Source organism: Ahaetulla prasina, chromosome 6 (genome assembly GCF_028640845.1).
Source record: "Ahaetulla prasina isolate Xishuangbanna chromosome 6, ASM2864084v1, whole genome shotgun sequence".
Taxonomy (NCBI): domain Eukaryota; kingdom Metazoa; phylum Chordata; class Lepidosauria; order Squamata; family Colubridae; genus Ahaetulla; species Ahaetulla prasina.
The window spans coordinates 26,661,860-26,688,584 of record NC_080544.1 but is presented as its reverse complement, the minus strand read 5'-3'; the positions used below and the strand labels follow the sequence as shown (position 1 = coordinate 26,688,584).

At 36.5% G+C, this 26,725-nt stretch overlaps 1 protein-coding gene across 1 annotated transcript; it reads right to left on the bottom strand.

Moving 5' to 3' along the window:
- Window positions 1-1,238: 1,238 nt before the first annotated feature.
- On the bottom strand, window positions 1,239-25,199 carry IPMK (inositol polyphosphate multikinase). The gene is made up of 6 exons (XM_058187315.1): window positions 24,820-25,199; window positions 17,223-17,308; window positions 14,619-14,715; window positions 12,948-13,120; window positions 9,149-9,230; window positions 1,239-6,678 (listed from the first exon to the last, which is right to left on the bottom strand). The coding sequence occupies exons 1-6, from the start codon at window positions 25,010-25,012 to the stop codon at window positions 6,080-6,082; spliced, it is 1,230 nt and encodes a 409-aa protein (XP_058043298.1). The 5' UTR covers window positions 25,013-25,199; the 3' UTR covers window positions 1,239-6,079.
- Between the last annotated feature and the right edge of the window lie 1,526 nt (window positions 25,200-26,725).

Below are 26,725 nucleotides of genomic sequence, written 5' to 3'. Positions count from 1 at the left end.
GCTGGCTGGCTCCTCCCCTCCCCTTCCAGAAGCCCTCCTCCCGCTCCCTATTTTGGCTCCCAGGTAAGTGCAGGGAGACCTACTAGGCCCAAAATGGGGCATGGGGGGAGTGGTGGGGGGGGCCCCGGCCCATTTTTTCTCCCAGAAGGCTGCAGGAGGCCGAGTGCTGTCTGTCACACACCCCTGGCCATGCCCACCATGGCCACGCCCTCCCAGCTAGTCATTAGGGCAGAAAACCAGTTGTTAGATTATTTTAATCCCACTACTGCTTACAGGTGATGGTATGCTAACTAAAATCCCTTACGCAAAATAGGCTATCAGTGGTGCTGCTCTCTTCTCTGCTTCAGGAGGAGCTTTATGTCGCAAAATGTAACAATTGCTTTTTTTCCTGAGGAAGTGATGTCTATTTTCACTGGAGTCACTACATCATGAGAGGTGGTTGCCCACAAAGTGATCTAGATCAGAGATATCCTAGTTGGCTTCTTGGTTGATCTATGTCATCCTTAATTGTAAAATGTTAGCATCCAGTTCACATAACAGATCCTTTCCTCATAAATTCAGTAAGTAATCAGAGAATAATAAGAAAGAATGTTCATTAGTTATCCTAAAAGATTTAAAAAGAGATCAAGAAACTGGCCATCCTTGTATTGATCTCTCCAAGGCTGGAAGCTCAAGAAAAGAAGAGGCTTACAAGACAGAGTTGCTGTTTTTTAAAAAAAAGCTTTCTGGAGGGTATTAATGCACATACAAAGGGACCACACTAATCAATAGATATAAAAAATGTCCTCACTAGTAGAATTGAACTCCCAACTTTCCTAACAAAAAATATTGGTGTTTTCCTCTAGCATTTCAGATTTAACAATCTAAGTTGATGTATTAATGGTTTGGGAATTTGCTGATTTGGATTTTGAGGGTCTGAATGTATAACTGGAGCATTAATATTGAAATTAACTCCACAATGAGAAATTAGTTCAATTAGCTCCACAATGAGAAGCCACCTTTGATCATCCTTCCCCTTTCCCTATCTACCCTTTTGCTATATGTTCTTTACCCCCTTTCAACTATCATCTAAATTTCTCAGGAATTCCATCTGACTTGATTTATTCTATGATCAAGGATACTGATATTTAGTAAGGAAGCCATGAAAAGCTTGATAGTATTTCTGTTTTTCGTATCTTGAAAGGATAAGAAGATGCTTTCTCATATTAAAAGTATCATATAAAACAAAGATGCCAAGATAAATTAAAGAAATTTTAATAGTCAGCCAAATATACAGCTATTAGAATTACCTAAATATCGCATAAATTACAAAATGATTGCTTTATATAGCATAATACATTTTTTTAAACTATAAAGTAACCAATGTAACTCTGCAATTCTGTAAGTACCCCCGACTAAATTATCATTTATAATACAAACAAACAACCCATTAAAAGAATAAAGCACAACACAATCCAAGCTTCTTGAATAAGAAATCAACGAGATCAGACTAAGTACATTCATTCAGATACAATACACTTATAAAGTAGTAAAGTTCTCCCTTTCACCCACCCATCACAAACTGAAAATTAATATACAGTAGCTATAGGTGCAATTTCATATGTTTCCATGTATTTTCCAGTACAGTTCCCACAATATTAAAGTGCTTATGTCACTTATATCATTCATGGTAAGATGTGCAATATCATCATATTTGGATGTTTTAATTCAATGTCAGTTCAATCAGGATTTTCTATCCAGTGCCAAAACGTATTATGTTTTGAAAGCATACCACTTTAACAATGTGTAAAAATATATTTGTTCCCAATATCACTGTTGCTTTCTCTTTCCTGTTGCTAACTTACATATCAAGATCTAACATAATGAACAATTTTTAAATACATAGAAGCCATTCCTACAAAAGTAAGGACAAATAAATTATGTTAAAAAAAAAAGAGGCAGGATTAATATGACTATTCATAGTATGGAAGTTTTAAATGTGCATATAAACTCTTCAGTGAACCGTAATTCACCATTATAAGTGTGCAGTATGTAGCTTGTAAGATATGTAATGGAGTAACATTTCACAGTTGAATGGCCCATCATTCTACAACTGAATGCAATGATTTGCCAGTAAAAACTGTTAGTACAGAAACGGGGGGGGGGGGGGAGAATGATATAAAGCTTCTCAAGGAAAATGATTTGCAAGAATTCCACTTGCAAGAATTCTTGCAAGAATTCCAAGGGGGAAAAAAATGTCTTCAATTCAGTGTGAATTACAAAACAATCTTGCTTACTTTAATCTACAAGTCAAACTTCTTTATGTTCAAACTGTTGTTTACCAGGCATGATATGGAGGCTCATATTCAGCTATATTCATAAATCTAAAGGCCTATTCATACTCACAAAGATGGAAATCCCTCTTACCAAAAATTCTAATCAACTCATTCTAAGTGAGCATCAACAAGCTGTCGGGTTCCATATGATTGTGTATCAAGTTTCTGGTTTTGAAGTATCCTCGTCAGGTATGACGGAGATCCAGCTAAGAGAAGATGAGGAAATATGTCAGTTCCACATCCCAGCTTCCCTTCTGCCACATGTGCCACTCCCAAATTGCTATGGCTACAGATGTCATGGCCTCTGCTGGTACTGTAAACAGAGACCCACACAACATCCTCTAAGCCCTGCAACTGGCAGGATGAAGAGTTTTAGTTCCTGAATAGGCGGTTAATTTGTGGGTTTGTAAACACAATTCATAATCAAAGAAATAGAACTTTTACCAGCAAAAAGGGATTTTAGGATAAATATAAAATATTATAAGTGTTCCTTAGCTATTGTGGGGTATTACTATCTTCAAGCTTTTAATTAAAGCATTCCATTCTGTCACCCTGGATGCTGTACAATGTCATTTAAATGGTACCAAACATGAAGCAGAAGGCACTCAATAGGGGAGGTTATTGCAAATAATGTTAATTTAAAAATAATTTGGGTAAAAAGGAATGACTATTTATACAAGCTGCAGTCCTTTAAAAGGGTAATATAAACCACTGGAAAATGGTTCACATGAAAGACTAGAAAGAAAAGTTGTACCTTTTTCACTTTCTAAACTAGTATCTGATGTCTTTTTTTCCTCAAAACTTGGCCAGTCCTTTCCACTCTGATAAAGATCACATATTTTTATATAAACTTTAATTCTACTATTTCAGATGGGCTTAAATATTATAATGACTACTGCATATTTCAGGGGTTTTACTTTCAGATATGCATGGAGTCAAAACTGTAATCTACCAAGTTTTGTATTAGGTGCACATTAACAGAAAATAGTCCCTTCCTAAAATGTAATCATCTATTATGGGATGGTAACATAAGCAGAAAGCTCGGTTTTCCTTACAACAAAAATAATTCCCATCTCATTATATGCTCTTAATGTGAAACATGATTATACACAACTGCATAATTCTGTAAAATTAGTTAGGTAAAATAGTTTTAACATTTCATAACACCGTAGTTTTAAATAGATCTATGCAACAAGAAGCAAAATATCCAAAATACCAAGGATGAAACTGTTCGGTATAAAAAAAAATTATAGAATTAAAATTCTTATATTCGTTTGTACATAATTTTTCATATAATATATTTTAAGGGAGCATCTTCATAATCTCAATGGAAGCAATATTTAAGATTCTGCATTAGTGGTAAGGATAAGCTTGTCAAAGTCGGAGTGTTTGGGACAGCTACAAAGTAGTTGACATTAATTGTTATTTATATCTATTCCTAAGGAGTTTAGAAATCTTCCTTCCAAAAATGTAACTTAATTTGAATTCAGTTTAGATCAGATACTAAAATACTCCTTGCTCTATCTACAGACTTTAAATCTGAAGCTCAAAATAATTGTTATTTTATGGACTCTTAACATGCAGGCTCTCAAATTCACTTCAATTAGAAGCAAGCAGTTAAATGTATAAGACTGAGATAACTCCTCCATAATGTGACTACTGAAGATTCCATCTGTATCCTCTATACACAGAGTTATAACATATGGAATAAGCTGTAGGATTAGGACAGAAAATGAAATATAAAGGTCAGTTTTACATACATAGACCAGCAAATGGAAGTGATGGAATTGGCCAGTAATGTCTAGGAAACCAAACTATTCTAGATAAGGTTTTTGATTTGGTCACATATGAAAATTGCAAAATGTTTATTTCACGACTGGTAGACAATAAAAAAACCTGGAATATGCTTTTCATTAGATAAAAAATGAGAGGTTACTCGGGTAACTGTAACCAAGTCTTCCTAGCTTCCAATTTAAAGCAGTTTACTTTCCAAAATAAATCGTATTTACATTAAATATATTTGTAATGACTCAATTACAAAACTTGAAAATTAGATGTTGAGTGCTTACTATTCCAGAACCTTAAACTATTAGTGAAAAAATAATTACACTACAAATACTATGAAGCACAGAAGTTATTGCCTGAAAGTTGTAAAATTATATATTCTTACTAGCCTACAATGGAAACATTCCCAGTCTGCACCAGGTATACATATGTAGCCAAATTAACTGATAACCGTTAATGAGAAACTACAACAGAATAACCTACCAATGATGAAGGAAACTGATTCAGACATTTCCTCATAGCAATTATTTTTCAACAATATGGCTTAAATTACTGACAGAAGACCAAATTCTTGTGATCACTCTTAAATTAATATTAACTTCAAATATATGATATTATTAAGGCTTTCTTTATAACCTATAACAAAACTACTTAATAGAGATTTATATAACACATTTGGAATATAAAATATAAATGTAAACTTTAAACTACTGCTATTTACCATCTACTATCCACTACTTTAAAATTGAATTCATATCAGCACAAAGTTCTATTGAACTGAAGGAAATAAACGTAAGGACATTTTTTTACGAATTCCTCCTTTTCTCTACAATTCCCAGAAACCCTTTCCATACCGCTTAGGAAGGAAATAGGGGAAAGAGTTAAATGAAAATCTCTATTCTGTTATCCTTTCCTCCAAAAAAACTTTTTACAATATTAATCTTTCTTCTACAAAGCTAATCCAATCATTCCATTTGCAAATCCAAACCTGTATAATGAATACCAAATTATTTAAAAAGTAGCTTCAGACATTAGAGTACACTTTGGACCCCCTTTCCAATAACTAAAACTACTTTTGATTAACTATTTCATTATTCATTCTCTAATAGAACCTCCAAAACGCAAACTTTTCTTTCTATGGCTCATTTCTACTTCATAAATTTAGAGGGAAAATATTACATATTACATGGTAAGAATATTCGACCATGAAAAGATTAACACCTTTACCCAAGTTTAATAATGCAGAACATGATTATCTCTCATTTAAAAAATCTGTTAAACTAGAATAGATTTTAAATATGTACTCCTTAAAAATATTATTAGCTCCAGTTTTAAAAATATATCAAATACTCAAGAATAATACAGTAAACTCTTAGTTTAATGGACTTCAGTTAGATGGACTTTTGAAATAATGGCCTTTTTGTTCAGACTCCAATGCAGGGGTTTTTGGGGGTCAAATGAAGGATTTTTCTGCTAAATTATTTTACCGCTAATAAGGTCATTTGTCAAATATGTAATTATGCAAACAATGTAAATTCACAAAAGCGATATTAATTTAAATTTAATGGATACCCCATCATCCTAAATGGTTTATTAAATTCTGATTTTAGTATTCTCTAATGATTTTCTAGTATTCCATGAGAGATATGGCTCAACATTATGGCTGCATGACAAGTTTTCAATTAAAATATGTAAGAATGTAAAACAACTCAGCCATTTCAACCAATGAAGATATATCCAATATCAGATAGGCTTTGTTTGTTAACTGTAAATTCCTATAACTACCAGTTAAATCTCATTAGCTTTTTCTTTTACTAACTACAGAATAATTTTCCTGAGTAACATTATAAAATACCTGGTAATTATACCAAAAGTATAAAGACAAGAAAATGTAGAACAATATAAACCAAGGATCACAAGTGCAGAAATGTTGTTGCTTTTCATTATATTTGGCCCTCAGTAAAAATCACTGCAAAAATTTAGATATCTAAAATATTCTGAAGGACAGTAATTAAGTTTTTCAGCCCATAGATGTAGCCCTCATCTCGCGCATTGCTAGGGAATACATGAGCAAAATCTATCATCCGGACTTCAACTTCTCCATTTCCTGGAAGAGATGTGGGCATTTGGCTGAAAACTTTTTCCAGCTGAGGTATAACATTCCCATTCAAATGTTTTTGTGAAAAGCAAGAACCGCGCTTCCATAGATGGTCTCTTAACAAAAACTGATTCTGGTGCCTGTTGTGAAAAGTATACGTTTTAGAAAAATCTTTGCCATCTGAAGTCTCTACCTCCCCTGTTTCTGAGGCATTGATGATATGAATGTTGTTGTTGCATTCCAATGTGTTGTCTGTACTATCAGTTGGCACTTGGTCTTCGGCTACTTTGTTCTTCTCAACCAGAGAGCCCTCATTTAAGCAAGGAGACCAACCATCGTAGACAAACAGTAAAGAACTTGCATAAAAGTTAAGCTGCTTCTGGTTCTCAAACCAGTGCAAGATTTCTTTAATCTTTTGAATACTAACAGCTATGGCATCTTTTCTCAGGGTGAATCCATTATAGAAAAACCGAGCCACACCTACAAAACAAACAAACAAACAAATTAGCAAATATCTTAATGTAACAGAATTCAGGATTAAATTGGCACTACAAAGTTCAGCAATATGTATTACTGCCCTAAACTTGCATGCTTCATTTTCAGAATTAATTGCAGAAATTTATGGTGAAATGACAAATGACAGGCTTGAAATAAACAGAAGTTCATACAATTACCAAGTATATGGTACTATGTACACTTCTGGTTCTACAACTCAATTTCATACAATGGTCAAAGGAATTTGTGAACTCTTTAGAATTATCTACAACCTTACAGCTTTGTGTCCTGCAAGTTGATGTTTTAGTTTTAGTAGTTAAAAATAAATTGGGGTAAATATTATTATATATTCTTACTGAATAGATTGAGCTAATGTTCACTCTCATTGCTTGAAAAAGTATGTGAAGCTTTAGACTGAGCAACCGGTGGCAGTTCCTTTAGCAGCAATGATTGTAAAATATTTCTTCTATGAACTCATCAACCTCACACAACATTTTAAAGATACTACTTGGTCCTCATTCCTCTTTACGGAACTACTTTAATTTATTGGTATATTGGGATAGAACATCAGTATGGCGGAAGCCATGAAAATTTCAGGGAAAATTCAATCCAAAGGGTAAGTGTTGCTACAGAGAATATAATTTTCTGGAGCCCCAATAGATGACACCAGTTATTGAAAGGACCACCTCTTGACATGTAGAAGATGGATAGAAACCATGGGAGATAGGCAGTCCCTCAGGTAAGGTAGCCCTGTCATGTAGGGCTTTATAGGAAATAAACAGAACCTTGAACCATACCCAGAAGCAGAAAGGAAACCAGTGCAGCTCACAGAGTAGAGGTGCCACATAGGAATACCAAGGTAGGTCCCTCATTGCCTGCACTGCTGTGTTCTAGACAACCTGAAGCTTCCAAGTCAAGTTAAAGCCACTTGAAAACAGCCTCTCATAAAGTGCATTACAAAAATCTTCAGGTAACTAGAGCATGAGGTCTAAAGGATGAAAACCTTTATTGGAATACAATGTTCTTTTTTCCAAACATAAATTTCCCTTCATTTTATCCGCCTATAGTGCATCCTCTGGGGCATTCAGGGGGTCTTCAGAAAACCTGAAATGAGCAACAATGTATTCTGGAAAGGAGAAGAGTCCATCGTCAGATCTTCTCATGCATACTACTCTTTTTGTGTGTCTTCCTTATAATGCAAATTATTGTAGACCTCATTCTTGGGATGATTTCTGTTGGGCAACCATTCCTAGTAGAATAAAAATGGTATTGTTCTTCTCAATTTAGATACTGTCGATCTGACTAGAAATTGAGGGTAGACAAACTTTTGGCAGTGATTTGTTGCTCTTTCCAGTCTGCTAATTATCAACAACCCCTCTTCTGAGTTTGGCAGAGATCTCTTTCAATTAGCTTATGGTTTACTTCCGTAACTCAGTGTTGGAGGAAGAAAGGCTTCAAACTCACTTCTAATTATCATCTATCGATTGGAATATTTGATTCAACTTTTATTGTTTAAAAGTTCATAATCGTAGAGGACTTCACATTTTTATTCAAAGACAGCACAATATGAGTGCAATAAGTATGACACAGTAATTTCTTCTGAGTGATCTTTGTTTAAGCAGAATCTCTGTATCTATTAATAGGGCCTAAGGCAAGCTCTAATTATTTCAGGTTACAGCACTGCAAGAGAGCAATTAATTTTAAAGATTTCAAAAACTTTCTCTCACTGGCATCAACTAGAACCACCATAAATGACAGGCAATCTGCAGGATTCATTATAAACTGGAAGTCCATATATTTTTTTTCAAACACATAGCTAAAAGATTGGCAAGATCAGGCAGAATGGAAGCATTCTGGGCACCTTCTATCAAGCAAGGTCATCTAGTGGGACCCCAGAAGCATGCCTTCTCTGCCATAGCACCTGCCTTCTGGAGTAGCATCCCTCCATTCACTGAAGGTTCTGGAGCCTCATGCTAATCCAATACTGATTTGGTATATAGATGTTTTGCAACTCTTGTCCTAAGAATAAGTGATGGGACCAAAGTCAGCTAAATTATAATTTCTATGCCTAATGGATGAGTAAAACATAGTCTTCTCCAGTCCCAGAACCTTAAGTGCTATATCACACTTTTCTCAACATAAAGCACAGTATTAATGCTCAGTCTTTTTAACTCATTGTTCACAGTAAGAGATTTGTGCATAAAACATCTTTATCCCTTCTATAAATACTACTGGAAAATGTCTCCAACAATATACAGCACCAACTTTAATAAAAACAAACAAACATGCTACTTCATTGTCTCGTTTGGCATTATTAAACTCCATTTTTTCTATTAATAACTACTTTCTTAATTACCAAGCACACATGGTGCAGAGCCCATAACACAAACTCTAGCCTGGCCGTTCCTTTTTAAAAAGCCATATGTGTAATACAGTGCTTTTATACAAAGATTACCATCTTTTATAGTTTCCTTTGTTAATCCTCTTCCGTAGTGCTGGTTCTGTGTCTCATAGCTGCCAGTAGGTACATGATAAACCTTTAAAAAAGAAAAATGTCTGACTCATTCCTTGAACTCTTTTTTTCCATTTTAATTCTAGTTAAATGTTACACTTACATTAAAATATTTCACTTCAGACCACAGAAGTCTGAAAGAATTAGATGAGTCAGACCTAGCTAGATCTTTGTAAAACATATGAATATGGTATTTTTTGAAAAAGTATCATAATACTTTGTTTACAGAAGAATCCAAGAAACAAAGAAATAAATGCAAATGAAATATTTTGTGTACAATATTGTACACAACAATATTGAGGAATTGTCATACATATTCTTTTAAATCAGTTGTCCTATGAACATTGATAGCTTTATGTTTTATTGGGAATCTAAATTAACTAAAAATCATAACAAAACAAAATTTGATTCAGAGAACAATGTATTTGCTACATTCAAATTTCCAGAAACTAAACAAAAAATAGAAACATATAACATATGCAGTAGCATTTTTTTAAAAAAAATCTAGAAAACATCTAGAAAATTTCCTGCTTAAAAATCTAGATATTTCCTGCTTAAACTCTGTGCTTTTATAAAATGCATTTTAGTAATTAAACAGCAAAATACATTTAAATAAACAACAAAACAATCACAAAATTATATATTTAAGGTCTTGTCGTGTATCTATAGATGCATATAAAACTGTACTCAACAGTTTCAATAAAAGGTAACTATACTTTATAACTGTCCATATACAGATAGTCCTTTGCAGGTCTGTAAAGCAAAGGAAAATGGAAGTACTGTAAGATCATAAGCACAGTTGTGCTTTTACTTAGCAATCACTTTGCTTAATGACTGAGTTGCTGGTCACAGTTGTGGTAGCTAAACAAGAATTGCTTGTATAAGCCAAGGTGTAAAAAAACTACAAAGTAACATTACGTTTTCAATCAGCTGAGTGGAGTCACAAATTTATTATTTCAATGTTGAAAGTTACATTTTTTAAGCAAAAAAAGGAAACGGAGAAATAATTCTTCTTGTCCAGCCATAGATTTGATGTAATTAGTTTTTAAAAATTCCAAAACATATTTATACAATACATTTATACAATAAAGTTATAAGTAACTTCCCAAAGCCCTTTAGCTAACAATAATGTTGCTAATGTAGGAGATGCATGAAATGAACACACGAATATAAATCTCTCACAAAATATGTTCTGTGTCTATAATGTAAGGGAACCTACAGATTTTAATCATATAAAGTCTATGGTAGACTTCAGCAGGAACAAACACATTCTTTCATAGTAGAGAAATAAACTAGTTTATTTTCTGGCTGATACAGTAGTACTTATACAGTATTCCACTCAAATTATTGCAATGCTCTCTACATGGGGCTCCCCTTGAGATGCACTCGGAGGCTTCAGTTGGTCCAGAATGCAGCTGCGCGGGTGATAGAGGGAGTCTCATGTAGCTCCCATGTGACACTTCTCCTGCGCAGACTGCACTGGCTTCCTGTTGCCTTTCGGGTGCATTTCAAGGTTTTGGTTACCACCTTCAAAGCGCTCCATGGCTTGGGACGTGGGTACTTACGGGACTGCCTGCTGTTACCTCATGCCTCCCACTGACCTGTACGCTCGCACAGAGAGGGCCTTCTCAGGGTGCCGTCCGCCAGACAATGTCGGCTGGCGGCCCCCAGGGGAAGATCCTTCTCTGTGGGGGCCCCTACTCTTTGGAATGAACTTCCCCCTGGTTTACGTCAAATACCTGACCTTCGGACTTTTCGCCGCGAACTGAAAACTTATCTGTTTGTTCGTGCGGGGCTTTCTTAAATTGTCGAGTTTTAAATTTTAAATTTCTTTTTAGTTTAACTTGGGGTCTTTTAGATTTTTAACTATTTTAATTTCGGCCACACTGTATAATAAGTTTTTTAAATTTATTTTAACTGTATTTTGTTTCTTTTTTACTTTGGCTGTACACCGCCCTGAGTCCTTCGGGAGAAGGGCAGTTTATAAATCTAATAAAATAAATAAATAAATAAATAAATAATAAATAATTAAAAGGGAAACCACAAAGATTCTAGAATACTAATGGCTGCAGAATGGAGCTAGGATGTTGTGGCCTCTGGGCCACTGGCCTGTTGGCCGCTGGCTCGTCCAGCAGCCGAATCAGAGGAGGAGGAAACATGGGAGTCAGGGTCAGCATCAAGGCAACCTTAGAGCTCCGAGGGGGAAGAGGGAATGGATCTGGCACAGAGAGAGAGGCAGAGCCTGGGCTATCTGCCAGCCCAGATGGAGACTCAACAGCCCCCAGGTCTGAAGGTGGTTGATGAGGAACAGAAGGAACAGCTGGGTCCTGTGCCTGACACGCAGATGCGCAGAAGGCAGAGGAGAGGAGAGAACAGTGGAAATCCACGGGCCGATCCTTGGGAAGGAAGGTTCACTGCTGCTAGAGAAGCCCCTCCCTAGCTCTGGGGATAAAAGGCAGGAGGCGGAGATGAACAGTTGTGGATTCATCTTCTGGCCGGACGGACTTGTTAGCCTGCATTGAGAGAGAAACTTTTTGCTGGGGCTGCTGGCGCTCCTAATAAAGGAATCTTTGAATTCACTTCAGAGGGTTTGTCATGTTTAGAGAGATGGGTCAAAACATAGGATCTTTGGGTTTGGAGCTTTGTTTCTTCTCCATCCTGCCAGAGGAATGCAGCTCCCCTTCAATCTGGAAGGGAACTACTCTGGTGGGTTGTAGAAATGGAGCTGGGATCTTTGGGAGAGACGTTCCTTCCCCGCTGTGCACAGCGGGGAAACTCTTTCAAGGGCTGCAGAAACAGAGCTCAGACCTCAGAGATCCCTGCTCTGTTTCGACTGGCGACACCCAGGGGAAGGGCCTTTTCTGTGGGGGCTCCCACCCTCTGGAACGAGCTTCCCCCAGGACTTCGCCAACTTCCTGACCTTCGAACCTTCCGCCGCGAGCTTAAGACACATCTATTTATTTGCGCAGGACTGGACTAGAATTTTTAAATTTTAAATCTGGTTTTAATGGGGTTTTATTATTTATATTTATATTTAAAATATTCGGCCTACTTAATAAGTTTCTTAAATTAATGTTTTATTCTGTATATATATATGTTTTATTTGGCTGTAAACCGCCCTGAATCCCTAGGGAGATAGGGCAGTATAAAAGTATGAACAAATAAATAAATAAATAAATCTATAGCTGCCAAAGCAGTTCTCTTCCATATATAGAAGGGAGATTAACTCCTCTGGCAGGAAGGAGAAATATACTTGCCTGCACTTGGTGGGAGGCAAATCTCAGCTCCACTGCCGCTGGCAGCGGCTTGCAACTTCCTCTGCCGGCTTCCCCATTAACTTTCTGGGGAAGCCAGCAGAGAAAATTGCAAATGGCAATAGCATGACTGTGGGGCGTTTGGCAACTGGTCATGAGTGCAATCAAGTTGTCAAGACCTAGATCACAATCACATGACAAGAAAGGGCAATGCGACGTTTTACGATAGTCGGAAATCTTTACAGGCTGTAAAGCAATCTTTAAGGGGCTGTCATAACTGCAGTTGTTAAACATTTGGTCGTAACTTGAGGACCGTCTGTAATGATGAAAACAGAAAATGTTTCCTGCTATGTGCAAGCTATTATGGATGTAAGAAAAATATATGCACTCCAAACCAATCCTTAATTCTCTTCACAAGAAAAAAGAAAACCATCTGGAGCAGGCTTACATTGCACACATCTCTAATTAAAATCCAAGAGACAGCTTACCCTCATGCCAAGCACCAAAAACCCAATCTCTTCCATTAGTGGATATTTGCTGATCTGTTGCTTTATCTTCTCTTCTGAAGCATATGGATCATAGCTTTTCTGGCCTAATTTTACGTCCATGATGCATGGTTTCTTAAACCTGTGTGTCACATCTTCCAGTTTCAGGTACAAATCTGTAAACAATTAACAGCTTTGTCAGTATCTGAAAAAAATGTAATACACCACAGCTATCATACCTGGCTATAATTCAATATCTTGGAAAGGAAGGCCAAAAGCCCAATAGTTTTTCAGTTCATGAATGAAAACTGCTAATGTTAACTGTCAATCATACTCCTCTCTGTCAATTTTAGCCATAGTTATCTCTAGTCATAATTCCTCTTAACCAAAATTTGAAACTAATTTCAAATCTTGCTTAACATTTTTTTTATTGAAAAAGTTTTAACAAACAAAAATATTTTTCACCCTTTTCCCCCCTCCCCCCCTCAAAACCCCCTTCACCCCTCCCTTCACCCACCCACCCCCCGGCTTCCCGGGTCAATCACAAGGTATTGTTATATATAAACCAAACATAGAGTAAAATTTTCCCTTCTAATCCAATTAACCTCATCCGAGTCTTTTCATTTCCTAACCTCCCCCATTACATTCTAAAATAATACATCCTAATTATTCAAAGGCAATCTGATATCTCTTAATCTGATATCTGTTTTGTAAATAATCAATCCATTTTTTTCCATTCAATTAAATATCTTTCCTGCGTATTGTCTTTCAAAAAGGCTGAGATTTTAGCCATCTCAGCCAAGTTAGTAACTTTCAATATCCATTGTAGGTAATTCTTTTTTCTTCCAAAAATCTTGCTTAACATTAACCACAGCTAACACCACTGCAGATATTATATTTAAAATGATTAAAATAATTTGAGAAGCAATAGAAATTATTTTCTAACAGAAATTCTGAGCAAGATGGGCAGGGCTTCTGGTTGTACAATCATGGTGAGAAATCAGGAACCCTTATTGATTCATGAGCCTAGGATTTCATTTACACAACCTTCCCCTCACAATGTCATAGGGTCCTTGGAGGTCTCCTAATCCAACCCCCTGCCTAAGGCAAGAGTCCTTATACCACCCCAGTCAAATGGTTTCCAATCTTTTCTTGAAACCCTCCAGTAATGGAGAATCCACAACTCAGGGAGACAAGCTGTTCCACTGATAAACTGTTTTCACTGTCAGGAAATTACACTATCTCCAGGTTGTATCTCCCTCTGACAAGCTTCCCCGCTTTCTTCTTGTCCTGCCTTCAGGTGCTATGGAGAATAAATCAACACCCTCTTCCTTATGAAAGTATTTCAAGTAATTTCAACTATCATGTCTCTGCTGAGCCGGCTCTTCATTAGCTAAACTTAACTAGTTCCTTTAGCCATTCATCATATGATTTAGTCTCCAGACCCCCTTATCATCTTTGTTCTTCTTCTCTGCACTCTTTCTAGGCCTTCAGCATCTTTTTTGAATCGTGGTGATTGGAAATGGACTTAATTAAGTACAGTCGCTCGGAAATATTATTTTCATGAAGTTCTATATGACAGGATTTAATGTATAACATTCTTTATGTTATTAAAACCCTCCACAGAAATGTCCATCAAATTCATGCCTAGCACACTGAATATAGCAATAGTACCATTAGGTGCAGTAGGCAATGACCAGGTTCCGTAATATTTTGGCAAGTATTTTTGTAATTCAAGAAACACAGAGTCTTCACATCCATCAGCAAATACCTGAAATAAAAGAAATGTTAAGTGAAATACATTGGATCCGGTAATAACTCATCAACTTCTCTGCTATGATAGCAACTTTGGAAATTTAAACCTTACCTTATATAAATACCAAATTTATAGGAGTGAAAATGAGGGTAACCTCCAGTATGAACAATACAGCTATAGGCAAATCAATGAGTTGCTAACCTATCTATTCCTATCAAAAATACAGATTTCATATTTTATTATATTAAAAAATCATAGTTTTTGTCAGCCTAGAGCATCCGATTCCCTAGGGCAGTGGTTCTCAACCTTTTCTTCACCACAGATTTAAATATGTTTTGACACCAAGAGTTAACTGAAGATTTAAATCATCACATTTCTGCAAGTTTTCACAGACCCCTCGTGACAACATTGTGGCTCCGAGGTGTCAGTGGACCACAGGTTGAGAACCATTCCCTGAAGGATTTCTGAAATACAATTAACCAAAATAGTTTAAATAGCTTTATAAGCTCCTTACAACTGGCTGGAGGTAAGAACGAATAAAGTATGGGGACCCACTAAGTATTAAATGTGACAAAAATGAGAAAAACATTTAGTCAAATCTTTAAACATTTTTATTTGTATAAACTCCTTAAAAATTAAGTTTCTATTGCAATAACAATATACCCTTGGAAAGCTATCTGAAAAGTATCAAAAAAAACTCGTTTTCAGTTCTTTTGATAGAAAATGTAACTAATCAGATGATAAAAAGCTGACAGAATATAGATTGGCTTAAGATATAGAGATGAAATTTGTTAGCGAATTCATTTTAGAACCCTAATAGTTAATAGTTTTAGACTTCGTATCACATTATTTTATTCATTTCAAAATCATTTCCTCTCCAAACTCTCAATCTGCAGAAGTAAATTGAGAATCGAATTATTTTACTAAAGAAATTGCAGATTCTAATCAGCATGCCTAGAAAATAAACTTCGTTGCATGAAAATCATCCTAAATGGGTCAGCTGCAGACTGATTTTTGTTTGAAAAGGGAATTGAATCATGAGCTGGTTTGAAAAGGGAACTGAATGTTTCAGAGCAAGCTGTTCAAGTACGTCTTACAGTAATTAACTGTTTACAGGTCTTTCTAAGTTCATACTACTGTTATTCTAGCTAATTCTAGTGGGAGACACATTATGTACTCTCTCCAACACGGCAAGCATTTTACATTCTTTTTTCTAAAAAAAAGTATTCATATTTTAAATATTACTTGGGGGTGGAAGAGGGGGTTGAACAACTTCAAGGACAGTTTCTTACAGTCTCTCTGATTTTATGATTTTGGGACAATAGGTGAACATGCTTATTTAATCTAAATTAAACTAGCCTCTACCACAATATCACCTTTACCTTACATTCAAAATTTACCTTTTTAAATTTTATTATAAAAGGATATGAACATTATAAATCACTCCAACAACAAAACCATGATTAAATTATCGTGATGAATAACTACTATGTAAACATATGAGACAGCCATGAATACTTCTGACAATGTTTAATTTTTTGAAATGTGATTGATCATTTATATCACTGATAATGTCACTGATAATTTTCTTCCCAGACTGTAAGTTTTCATTCTAAACACTCCCTAGTATAGGGAATACATAACAGATACCTAACAGAGTATGTAAGTAGTTTTCAACAACTAAATTTGATGGTACTTAAATGTCACATATTGGTTCAACTGACACACATGGAAATTATAAGTATAATCAATGGTGGGATTCAAATAATTTAACAACCGGTTCTCTGCCCTAATGATTTCTTCTAACAAGCAGTTCACCAAACTGTTCAGAAAGTTAACAACTGGTTCTCCCAAAGTGGTGCAAACTGGCTGAATCCCACCAATGACTATAATTTATATGTGTAATTAATATAAAATCTTGTTAAGCCTATACAAATACTTGCCTAAATAAAGAAGGCTTATCTATGCTTTCTAAACAGAAGCACTACACTATGCATAATTTTACTGATGATAAATGATTTACTATATTAAATTAATTTTGATTTAATTACTGTCTTTATTAATAGTTCTATGGTTGGTTTTTGTATTATTGTGACTATATTCTGAGTTCTCCCTTCTGAGAGAGAAGGAAGAGTAGTAAAAAAATAATGCCATAATCTCTAAACAACAAAAGTAATAGAGGAAAATTTCAAGAAGTTGTTTCAAATCAACAATACTTTTAATGATACACATAAGTCTTTAGTATCCCAAGATAGCATATAAATTCCCTAACCATCTGATTAGATGGCATTCCAATCAGCATTGAAAAATGTGATTAAGTACATCAGGAATGGAGACATACAACAGTTAAAAGGCCAAAAAATTAAAGCTTTCAGAATCATTATACAATTTATAAAAACGGAAAGCAGCACAAAAATAAAATGCAAGGCATGTTTACACCGATAGTACACAAAATGGGTTGTTTGATTCTACAAAAAAAAATGTAATTGCTTCCAGTTGTTTTAGGAAATGAATTATTTTACCTTATTGTAGAAGTCTAGTTCTCTGGGTCCTCGAGGAGGTGGCTGCAATTGTTTGAGGACAGTGCCATCTGGATGCTGCAATATACCTGAGAGACAAACAAAACGAAAGCCCGATATACTCATGATCTTCAAACTACAATATAGTTTCAGTTTTACCTCATAATGAACAGAAATTTAAACAGAGAAGAAGAGCATTTCTAACATTAAATCCCAAGAAATCTGATTTAGAATAATTTCTAATTTCAGAGATATGTCATCTTTCATTCTGAGTGAGGATCTACTTCCCAAGTTGGTGAATGATTTGGAATTTTTTCCTGGACTTATAACTCTTGTTCAAAGAACTGATGGCAGTCATGACTAGGGGAGTCTTTGCACACATTTTCCTGGTGTATCAATTGTACTCATTTTCTGGATCAGAAGGCCTTATTTGCAATGATTTCACAGTGACCTCCCATTCAGACTAATGTAATGCACTCTATATGGGGCTGCCTTCAAAAAGCATTCAGAAGCTGCTTTGGTCGAGAGCTCAGTAATAGAGGCAAAAATTAAATTGGTAAGTATTGAGTTTGTTCTTTGTCTTTGTGCATCTCATGATTTAAATTAGGGTAACATGGGTCATGACTTCTCAAAATCAAACAAGTTAAATTCTTAAGTTACTAATTATAAACCTTTTATACATTCCATTATTATTGTGATTTTGTAATCCAAGAAGCTCAGAAATTAGTTAAGATTAGCTTGAATATCCCCTTACTTTTTATAAACAGCAGGAACTATGACATCAGTTTTTGATTTTCTCATACTGAATACTTAGTATCTTTATTTAGACGTTTGTTAATATTTGTTGGATAATCAATGAGAAATCGTAACATTGCCTTTTATAGAGATGCATATACAGATGATTAATTTCACCAAAACCACTATCCATACATTTTTGAACATCAATTGAAATTTAGCATTGAACAAGAGTTGTGTCAACTGTAATATTCTGTAATGCTGCACTGCAGCTTGTTTTATCTAAAAAAAATTATATTTAAAGCCTATTGTATTCTGGACAGATTCTATACATTAAGAGTTATATTACAAGAAATACATTAGCTAGATCAGGGCTGTCAAACTCCCAACCCGTGGACCAGATACGCCACACGCTGGCATGCCCACACCTGGTTTACCAAAAGGAAAAGAAGTTCCAATATGTCATGTGATGCCGCCATTGAGTTTAACACCCCCGAGCTAGATCTATGCCTAGCCCTATGAGTCCGTTAGTTAGAGCCGCTCTGATTCACAACAATCTACAGTACTACTATAGGCTGTACTCTGTAGGCTGTACTACTTTATCCTAGTTTCTCTGTTGGAACTCTTGGTCTCCTGCCTCACACTGAGAAATTTCCTAAGTGGCAGCCTCAGCATTTGAATCTTGAAATGCTGGTGGAATTGATGTGGGTCTCTGTATCCAAGGTGAGGGCTATTTAATCAGCACACTTCAAGAAAGAAACATATTTCTGTGTGATGCAAATTCCTTCACTTCCATAAATCTTACATCTGTAATGTAACTTTCAAGTCCACTGCCACTTTCCTTTCTTGTCTACCTGTCTCTTCTATTATCACGTTTTGTCAAAGAGACAGCATGTTATGTTTTGTTATAGCAAAAATAAATTTTCATGATTTATTTTAGCAACCATATAGTAATCTTAACCTTAACCTTAGCCATTGTGGCATATAAAATTTCACAGATTAGAACTCTGCTACCCCAGATGTTGTGAACACTAGGCATTAGAAATCCTACTTGTGGCAAACAATTTGCCAGGCATAAGGAACCAGAAACAACACCATGAGCTGATCAGAGTGGTATTTTTATTATTGCTCACCTATACACAGGAATCTTACCAGACTAAAGCACACACTACATACGTAGCTACTTGATGAATACTGAAAAAAGTGTTAAGGAGAATCTCCCTTCAGCCACTTCCTCCCCACAAGTGATTCAAGGTTAGTCAGCAGTTTCACTACACATCTCAGCACCAGATCTTACCACACAATTGTGTATAACATGCACCCAGATAAACCTATCTGAAACCATATTCTTCTTTTAAAAAAATAACAACGATCTTGTATCATGTGTGTGCCTTCAAGTTGGTCTTGCTTCCTGGTGACTATATGGAAAAGTCCATGCAATTTTTTGGCAGTGTTTGCAAAAGCAATTTACATTGCCTTCTTCCTAGGGGTAAGAGAGACTGAGCGTCTCATTTGGTTTCCTTCTAAGGCAGCACTAAAATCCAGGTTTTCCTATCACTAGTCCAAACACCTTAATCATTAACCGAAATTGGCTCTTTGACTTTTACACCCATAGTTAAAAAATAACCAAGGCTCTTATTTTAATATATGTATTATGATTATTAAAAATACTCTTTGGACTCTACAACTAAAGAAAGCATAATAAAAAATAAATTTTGCAAGTGTAACTGAACTTTGTAACAATATTATCACAGCAGTAGCGAGCTGTGGTATTTTTTCAATTTATAATTGTTGCAGTACATATAAATATTAACATTTATTCTTTCTCATAACTTTATTTTAAAAGATGTATACACAATAGTTTAACATCATAGAACTAGGATAATTCTGCTTTTGCCAGTTCTTGAGGAGATGGGGCAGGGAAAACCATACAGAGCATCAGGCCCCATCTCTAACCAAGAAATGTTTTCTGCCTATCACTTTGGCATCTGAGAATTAAGAATCTATTCTCTTGTGTATTTTTAATCCTATCACTATAATCCCAAATGCCATATTTTTTAGTTTTTAAAAACCAAGCTGCTAATATAGTTTAATTCTACAATGAAAACTATATACACTGGCTTTCATAGCACCCCAATGTAAACTTATTACTCATGGTTTATAGTACCTACAGCCACACAATTTATGTATATAGATTTACATATAGAATTCTTTATTGGCCAAGTATGATTGGACACACAAGGAATTTGCCTTGGTGCATATGCTCTCAGTGTACATAAAAGAAAAGATCTTGGCTGATTTCAAAAAACCAAGAAGGTTAACATGTGAGAGATCAACAGGAAACAACAGAGCTGTAGGTTACACTAGAAGAAAAACATATCCTAAAAAAGCAATGGTAGAACTCTTTTATATGGTTTCTATCATAAAATCCCTAGCAATTGAGGTCAACATGAAGGAAATTTTACTCTTAAACAAAAATGGTGTTACTTTTCCTATAGGCAGATAATTTAAACACATATTCTGGTGGACAAAATACTGAGTCCAATCTATAAGGATTAACCTAAATAGTAGCAAGAAACATTTCTTCTGGGGACTGCAGCTAATAAAAAGTTTGTATTTCAAATGGTGGCAATTTATTAGCTAATTAAAGTTCTTTCTAAATTGTTGCTTTACAGTGTTCCATCTGAGACACTATAAGTCTATAAAAAGCAGGCTAGGAAAAATGGACAAAGCAAAAATTACAGCTTGAAAAATTCTTCTAAATGGGCATGCAAGTATTCTTTCTTGTTTGTTTGTTTGTTTTATGAGAACATTTCCAATAAATCCTTTTGAAGTTCACTGACTGTGAAAAACAACTAAGACTGTCTCTTTAAAAGCTCATTATTTTCTTCTTCCCACTCCCTGTTTTCATTCTTCCTCTTGGTCACTCCCACCCATGTCAAATTTATGTAAGACAGAAAGCACCTAGATAAAAACAAACCAACATGGTTCAGTTAATACATGAATACAGATCCTTTCTTTTAAAAAAAAAAAGCACTTTAATTATCCTACATTTTTCCGTTTCCTGTAGAAACCTACAAGAGATATATTTCCTAACCAAATAACCAATTTTATAATTTCTCCTGGAGAATTAGTAGCATTACTTTTGAAGCCATTTTAAAAATATCATTGTGGGAGACAGAGAAACAAGTAAATTCCCTGCCATTTAGACCAAGCATAGAAGTTTTCCTAGCAAATACAGTATGGAAATCATATGAGGGATTAAACTGTTTCTTGGGAAAGAAAATATATCAGTCTATTATATCCATTAATAAATATTAAAAATTAAAACATCTACCTCAAACTATCATGTTACATTATAAGTAACATGATAAACTGATAAAACGGCTAGAAGCAAAGCCAGGTTTACATAAATTTCAGTTCTTTTAAATTTTCAATTACTTTTCTTTGTAAATTTTGCTAAAACGATTACTGTAAATGATAAATTTCGTGGGTTTGGTATTGGGTTCATGCAAAAACTCAGTAAAGTAGGTCTGCCTGGGAACAGAAAAACAGTCACCTTATCCTACTAAAAAAATCAGAAAAAGTGAGTACCCTTTCTAACTAACTAAGGCTATTAAAAGGAAAAAGCTTTAGTGAGCTTTAGCTCACTTCATTAGATGCACAGGGTAGCTAAACTAAAGGATTTAAACTGGGATTGGAGAAAGAAAGGAGAAGACAGGCTAATTATGTAGATGCAGGTTACATAAGAGTCAGATTACGAGCATTTATGATGACATCAAGGAAGTGATATAGTCTGCATATAGGTGACATCTGAGGTTGATGGAATGGAATGGAATGGAAGTTGTTGAAATCAAGACAATTTGATGAGACATTCATCAAATACAAAGTACAAGTACTTCTACCTGTTCTATATAGACCTATCGAGATTTTTTTTTTTTTTTTTAGAATAGAATAGAATTTTTATTGGCCAAGTGTGATTGGACACACAAGGATTGATTGTGGGGTGGAAATTGTTGAATCCACAGTGGAATTTAATAAAACATTCATCCAATACAGAATATAAATACAGGTAGTCCTTGACTTACAACAGTTGTTTAGTGACTATTCAAAGTTACAAGAAAAAATGGTTTATGATTGTTTTTCACACTTACAACCATTTGCAGCATCCCTATGGGTACATGATCAAAATTCAAATGCTCAGCAACTGGTTCATATTTATGACAGCTGCAATGTCCCAAGGGCCATGTGATCACCTTTTGCAATCTTCTGACAAGCAAAGTAAACAGGGAAGCCATATTCACTTAAACAACCACGTTACTTAAGTGATCCACTTAACAGCCGTAGCAAGTCAGGTGGTCAAATGGGGCAAAAACTCACACAACTGTCTCACTTAGCAAAAGAAATGTCGGGCTCAATTGTGGTCATAAAATGAGGACTACTCATCTACTTAACTAACCTGTCTTTGTTTCTTGTCCTTTTCATCCTCATCCCAACTTAAACCCTAGATCCATTTAGTCACACCATGCATCTGACGAAGTGAGCTAAAATGAAATGTGTCAGAGAAGCTGCTATGGGGCTCCTCCCTTGTTCCCTTGTAAGAACAAGGAAATTCAACTGGAAGTCCCTATTCAACCATCTTGCTCGCCTCACATCTTGCTTCAAGCCTCTTTCTTGTCTATGGAGATTCTCAGTCATCAAAATCATGGTTGTCCCAAAGGTGCTTTTTTCTTTTTCTTTTTAAATTTTGTCTTTATTATTAAAAAAGTTGGACATGGCGCAATCGTCTTGGCGTTATCTCCGCCGTACAAAACTAATTATTAATTATATACATATACTTAACCTTTTATAGATGCTTACATTTACATATATTACATCTTCTTTTGATCTATACTCCTTTCTTCTTGTTCTTATCTGTTCCAACTTCCATTCCTTAAATCTAACCATTGGTAAAATCTATTCCAAATCTCACAGTATTCTGTCTCTCCTTTATTTTTCAGTTCCAATGTCAATCTATCACATTCTGCGCAGTCAAATATTTTCTTCATTATTTCCCTTTCTTTAGGTATATCCTCACTCTTCCATTGTTGGGCATAAACTATTCTCGCTGCTGTAATAATATGCAATATTAAATATGTTAACCCTTTACTTTGACCTTCTTTTATAATTCCTAATAAGAATACTTCTGGTCTAAATTCCAATCTCTGTCCGGTCATTTCTTCCAACCATGTTAGAATGTTTAACCAGTAGTCTCTTGATTTTCTACATGTCCACCACATATGGTAGTATATGCCTGGTGTTTGGTCACATTTCCAACCCACTACCCAGTCAAGAGCTGAAGAAGCTTCTTGGATGAGAAGCAAAACGTCTTCAAAGAAAAACCAGAAAGTCCTGTTGCCTCTTGGGGGGGGGGGGGGGGAATCTTTGGGACAAGCCTCTTTCTTTCTTCTCCACCGGATGACTGAACCACAAAACCCACAAAAATCACTCCCTTGTTGACTTCCTCGCTCTTTTCGGCTGTCACATCGCCACAGCTCCGGTAGGACTGTCCAGGAGACACAGGCTGCCCTGAAGCTGTTTTAGGGACCACGATGCAAACGTGCCATAAAAGACTGGTTGGTTGGGTGTCACCCAGCCCTCTGGGGCAACTATTCCCCCATCCACCCGGTCGTTTTTTTCTTCCCCCCCCCCCCACATCCCAATAAAATCATGCAACCTTATTTATTTATTTATTTATTTATTTGATTTCTATACCGCCCTTCTCCCGAAGGACTCAGGGCGGTGTACAGGCAAGAATAAAACAGACGGTACAATATACAAATTTAAAATGCAGTTAAAAAACTTAAAACCTGCATCATAAACTGTTTCAACTTCTACCCTCAAAAAGATGCTATAGGGCACTGCACATCAAAACAATTAGACACAAGGAGTCCCCCCCCCCCCAATGCCATCACTCTGTTTAACAACTCGTTCCCACAACACCGTCAAATAATTTACTAAGACTGTATTATTATTATTATTCTCTTTCTTACTAGTATCTATCTCTTCCCACTTATTACTATAATCATTTTGCTTGTATCTTTCAATTTATATTGTTTTTGTTTCCAAGTATGATTTGATAGCTTATTGGTAACCTTGACTATCACTAAGTGTTGAATCTTTTTATTCTCGATGAATGTATTTTATCCTCCTTATGTACACTGACAGCATATGCACCTAGGACAAATCCCTTGTGTCTCCAATCACATTTGGCCAATAATGAATCCTCTCCTCTTCTATTCTCTTCTCTATTCTATTCTATTCTATTCTATTCTATTCTATTCTATTCTCTCTTGTCTTCTATTCTACATTCTCTTCTGTTCTGTTCTCTTCTAATGTCTCTCTTCTCTCTTCTCCTCTCTTCTCTCTATTATCTTTTCTATTCTATTCTATTCTCTCTTCTATTCTCTCTTCTATTCTCTCTTCTATTCTATTCTATTCTATTCTATTCTCTATTCTATTTTATTCTATTCTCTCTCCTCTTTTCTTCTCAATTCTAGTCTCTTCTCTCTTTTCTTCTTTTCTCTTCCCTTCTCTGTTCTCTCCTATCCCATCCTATCTGCAAAAACAGTGAGAGGAGAGAGCTTAGAAACCCAGGAGAAAGATGAGCTGGTGGCCGGTCGGGAAACCGAGAATTACCATTGTTACCTGCCGGCCCCATTGCAAAAATGATTTCCCGGCAGCGGGCCGGAGGAAGTTACATCGCCGGCGAGGGGGATTCCCGAGACATCCTCCCCCCCGACCGCTATCCCACCCGCCGACAGGCACGCAGGTCAAACTTTCGCCTCTCCTCCTCTTCCTCCTCCCGCCTTTGCCCGCCACTCACCGCCCTTATCCTTGCCAAACATGTGCCCCGCCACTTGGTGAGAAAGCGGCACGCAGCCGTCGAGGAGCCGCGCCGTGGCTTCAGCCTCTTCTTCCCCGTTCGCTGCCGTTGCCCCCGCCGGCGCCGAGCCGGGAAGTCCTTCTAACCGCTCGGCCTCCCGGTTCTCCACACAGCGAGGCGTCTCGGTGGCCATGTCCTTTAAAAGAGCCGCGATGGCTACGCCTCCCGCTTCAACCTCAAGGCCCGCCGCCGCCCCGGCCGGCCGTTTGTGGACCCGGCCAGGCCCGCGGCTCCATGGCGCGTCCGCCTTCGTTTCTCTCCCTCAGGGAGCTAAGCGCTCCTCGGCTTGGCGAGGCGAAGAATACCTACCGAGGCACCGACTGAGCGTGCGCGTCGCGCTTTGCGCCTGCGCGCCGGTGGCGATTGAAGCCGCCTTTGGGCTGAAGAGTGCCCGGAATGTGTTTCCTCTCGAAGCCAGTGACGGCGGAGGTGCTTTAGTCACTGGCGGGCGGGCGGTGGGGGGGGAGAGCGAGGTGTTTTAAACGCCGTTTCCTTGTTGCTATTTCCGAAAGTGGCTTCCGCTGGGCAACCGGGCTAAGTATTTCATGCATCTTTCGATGCACTGTGGTGCGTTAAAAGAGCAGAGTTGTCTTTTGCAGAAAAAAAACAATTGCTACCAACCTGCCTTCCATTGAGGACCTGTATACTGCACGAGTCAAAAAGAGGGCTGTGAAAATATTTAGACCCCTCCCATCCTGGACATAAACTGTTTCAACTCCTACCCTCAAAATGACGCTACAGAGAACTGCACACCAGAACAACTAGATACAAGGACAGTTTTTTACGATGAACGCCATCACTCTGCTAAACAAATGATTCCCTCAACACTTGTCAAACTAATTATTAAATCTGCACTACTATTAATCTTCTCATCGTTTTCATCACCCATCTCCTCCCACTTATGACTGTATGACTGTAACTTTGTTGCTTGTATCCTTACGATTTATATTGATATTGTTTCCTGATTGCTTATTTGTAGCTTATGACTATCATTAAGTGTTGTACCTTATGATTCTTGATGAATGTATCTTGTCTTTTTATGTGCACTGAGTTTATGCACCAAGACAAATTCCTTGTGTGTCCAATCACACTTGGCCAATAAAAAAATCTATTCTATTAAGTTTTTTTAAAGGACCTTTAGCCATAAACCATGCTGTATTCATACAACTCTCTGAGTCTAAGCCATTCTTTATTTGCTGTTGGGTTATTAAACCCAGTTGGAGTGAGTTTCCCATTACATTCTTTCCTGGGGTTACAAAGATAAAGAGGGAATTGGATTTCTAGTGATTGAATGGACACCTCTATATAGTTTTCTTGGTAAAAGCACCATGTGTTTTGCCAAAGCTTCATAATTAACCATGACCGCCATTTACTCAGTTGTCCCAGTTGGTTGGGTGCACACAATATATTGAATTATAAATTAGCAGCATGATTGACTAAAATATTTATTTTTAGATTCTTCCATCATGTGCAGAGAAATATAGCCCTTGGTGTACAATACTGTCATTTTCCTGTGGCAAGCCAAGCTTAAAAATATTGGTAAGTATGGCACATAAACGGCCTGTTACATCAACAGTCTGCTCTTTAACCAATATTGTAATTACGATTTTGGGTATGCAGAAATTGAGACTTGTGAAGAGTGAAGACACCCAGTCATAGTTATTTCTGGTTCAGAGAATGCAGAAAACCACATAATTAAAGAACAGCAAGCAAAAAGGGCAATATAATACAATGGAACACGTGCTCTTAATAATCGAACTTTCAGCTTGATGTGCGCTGTAATACACAATGACACAGAGTTGCTTCCCATCATCTTTCCCAATCCTTTTAGTTTGTTTCATGCATT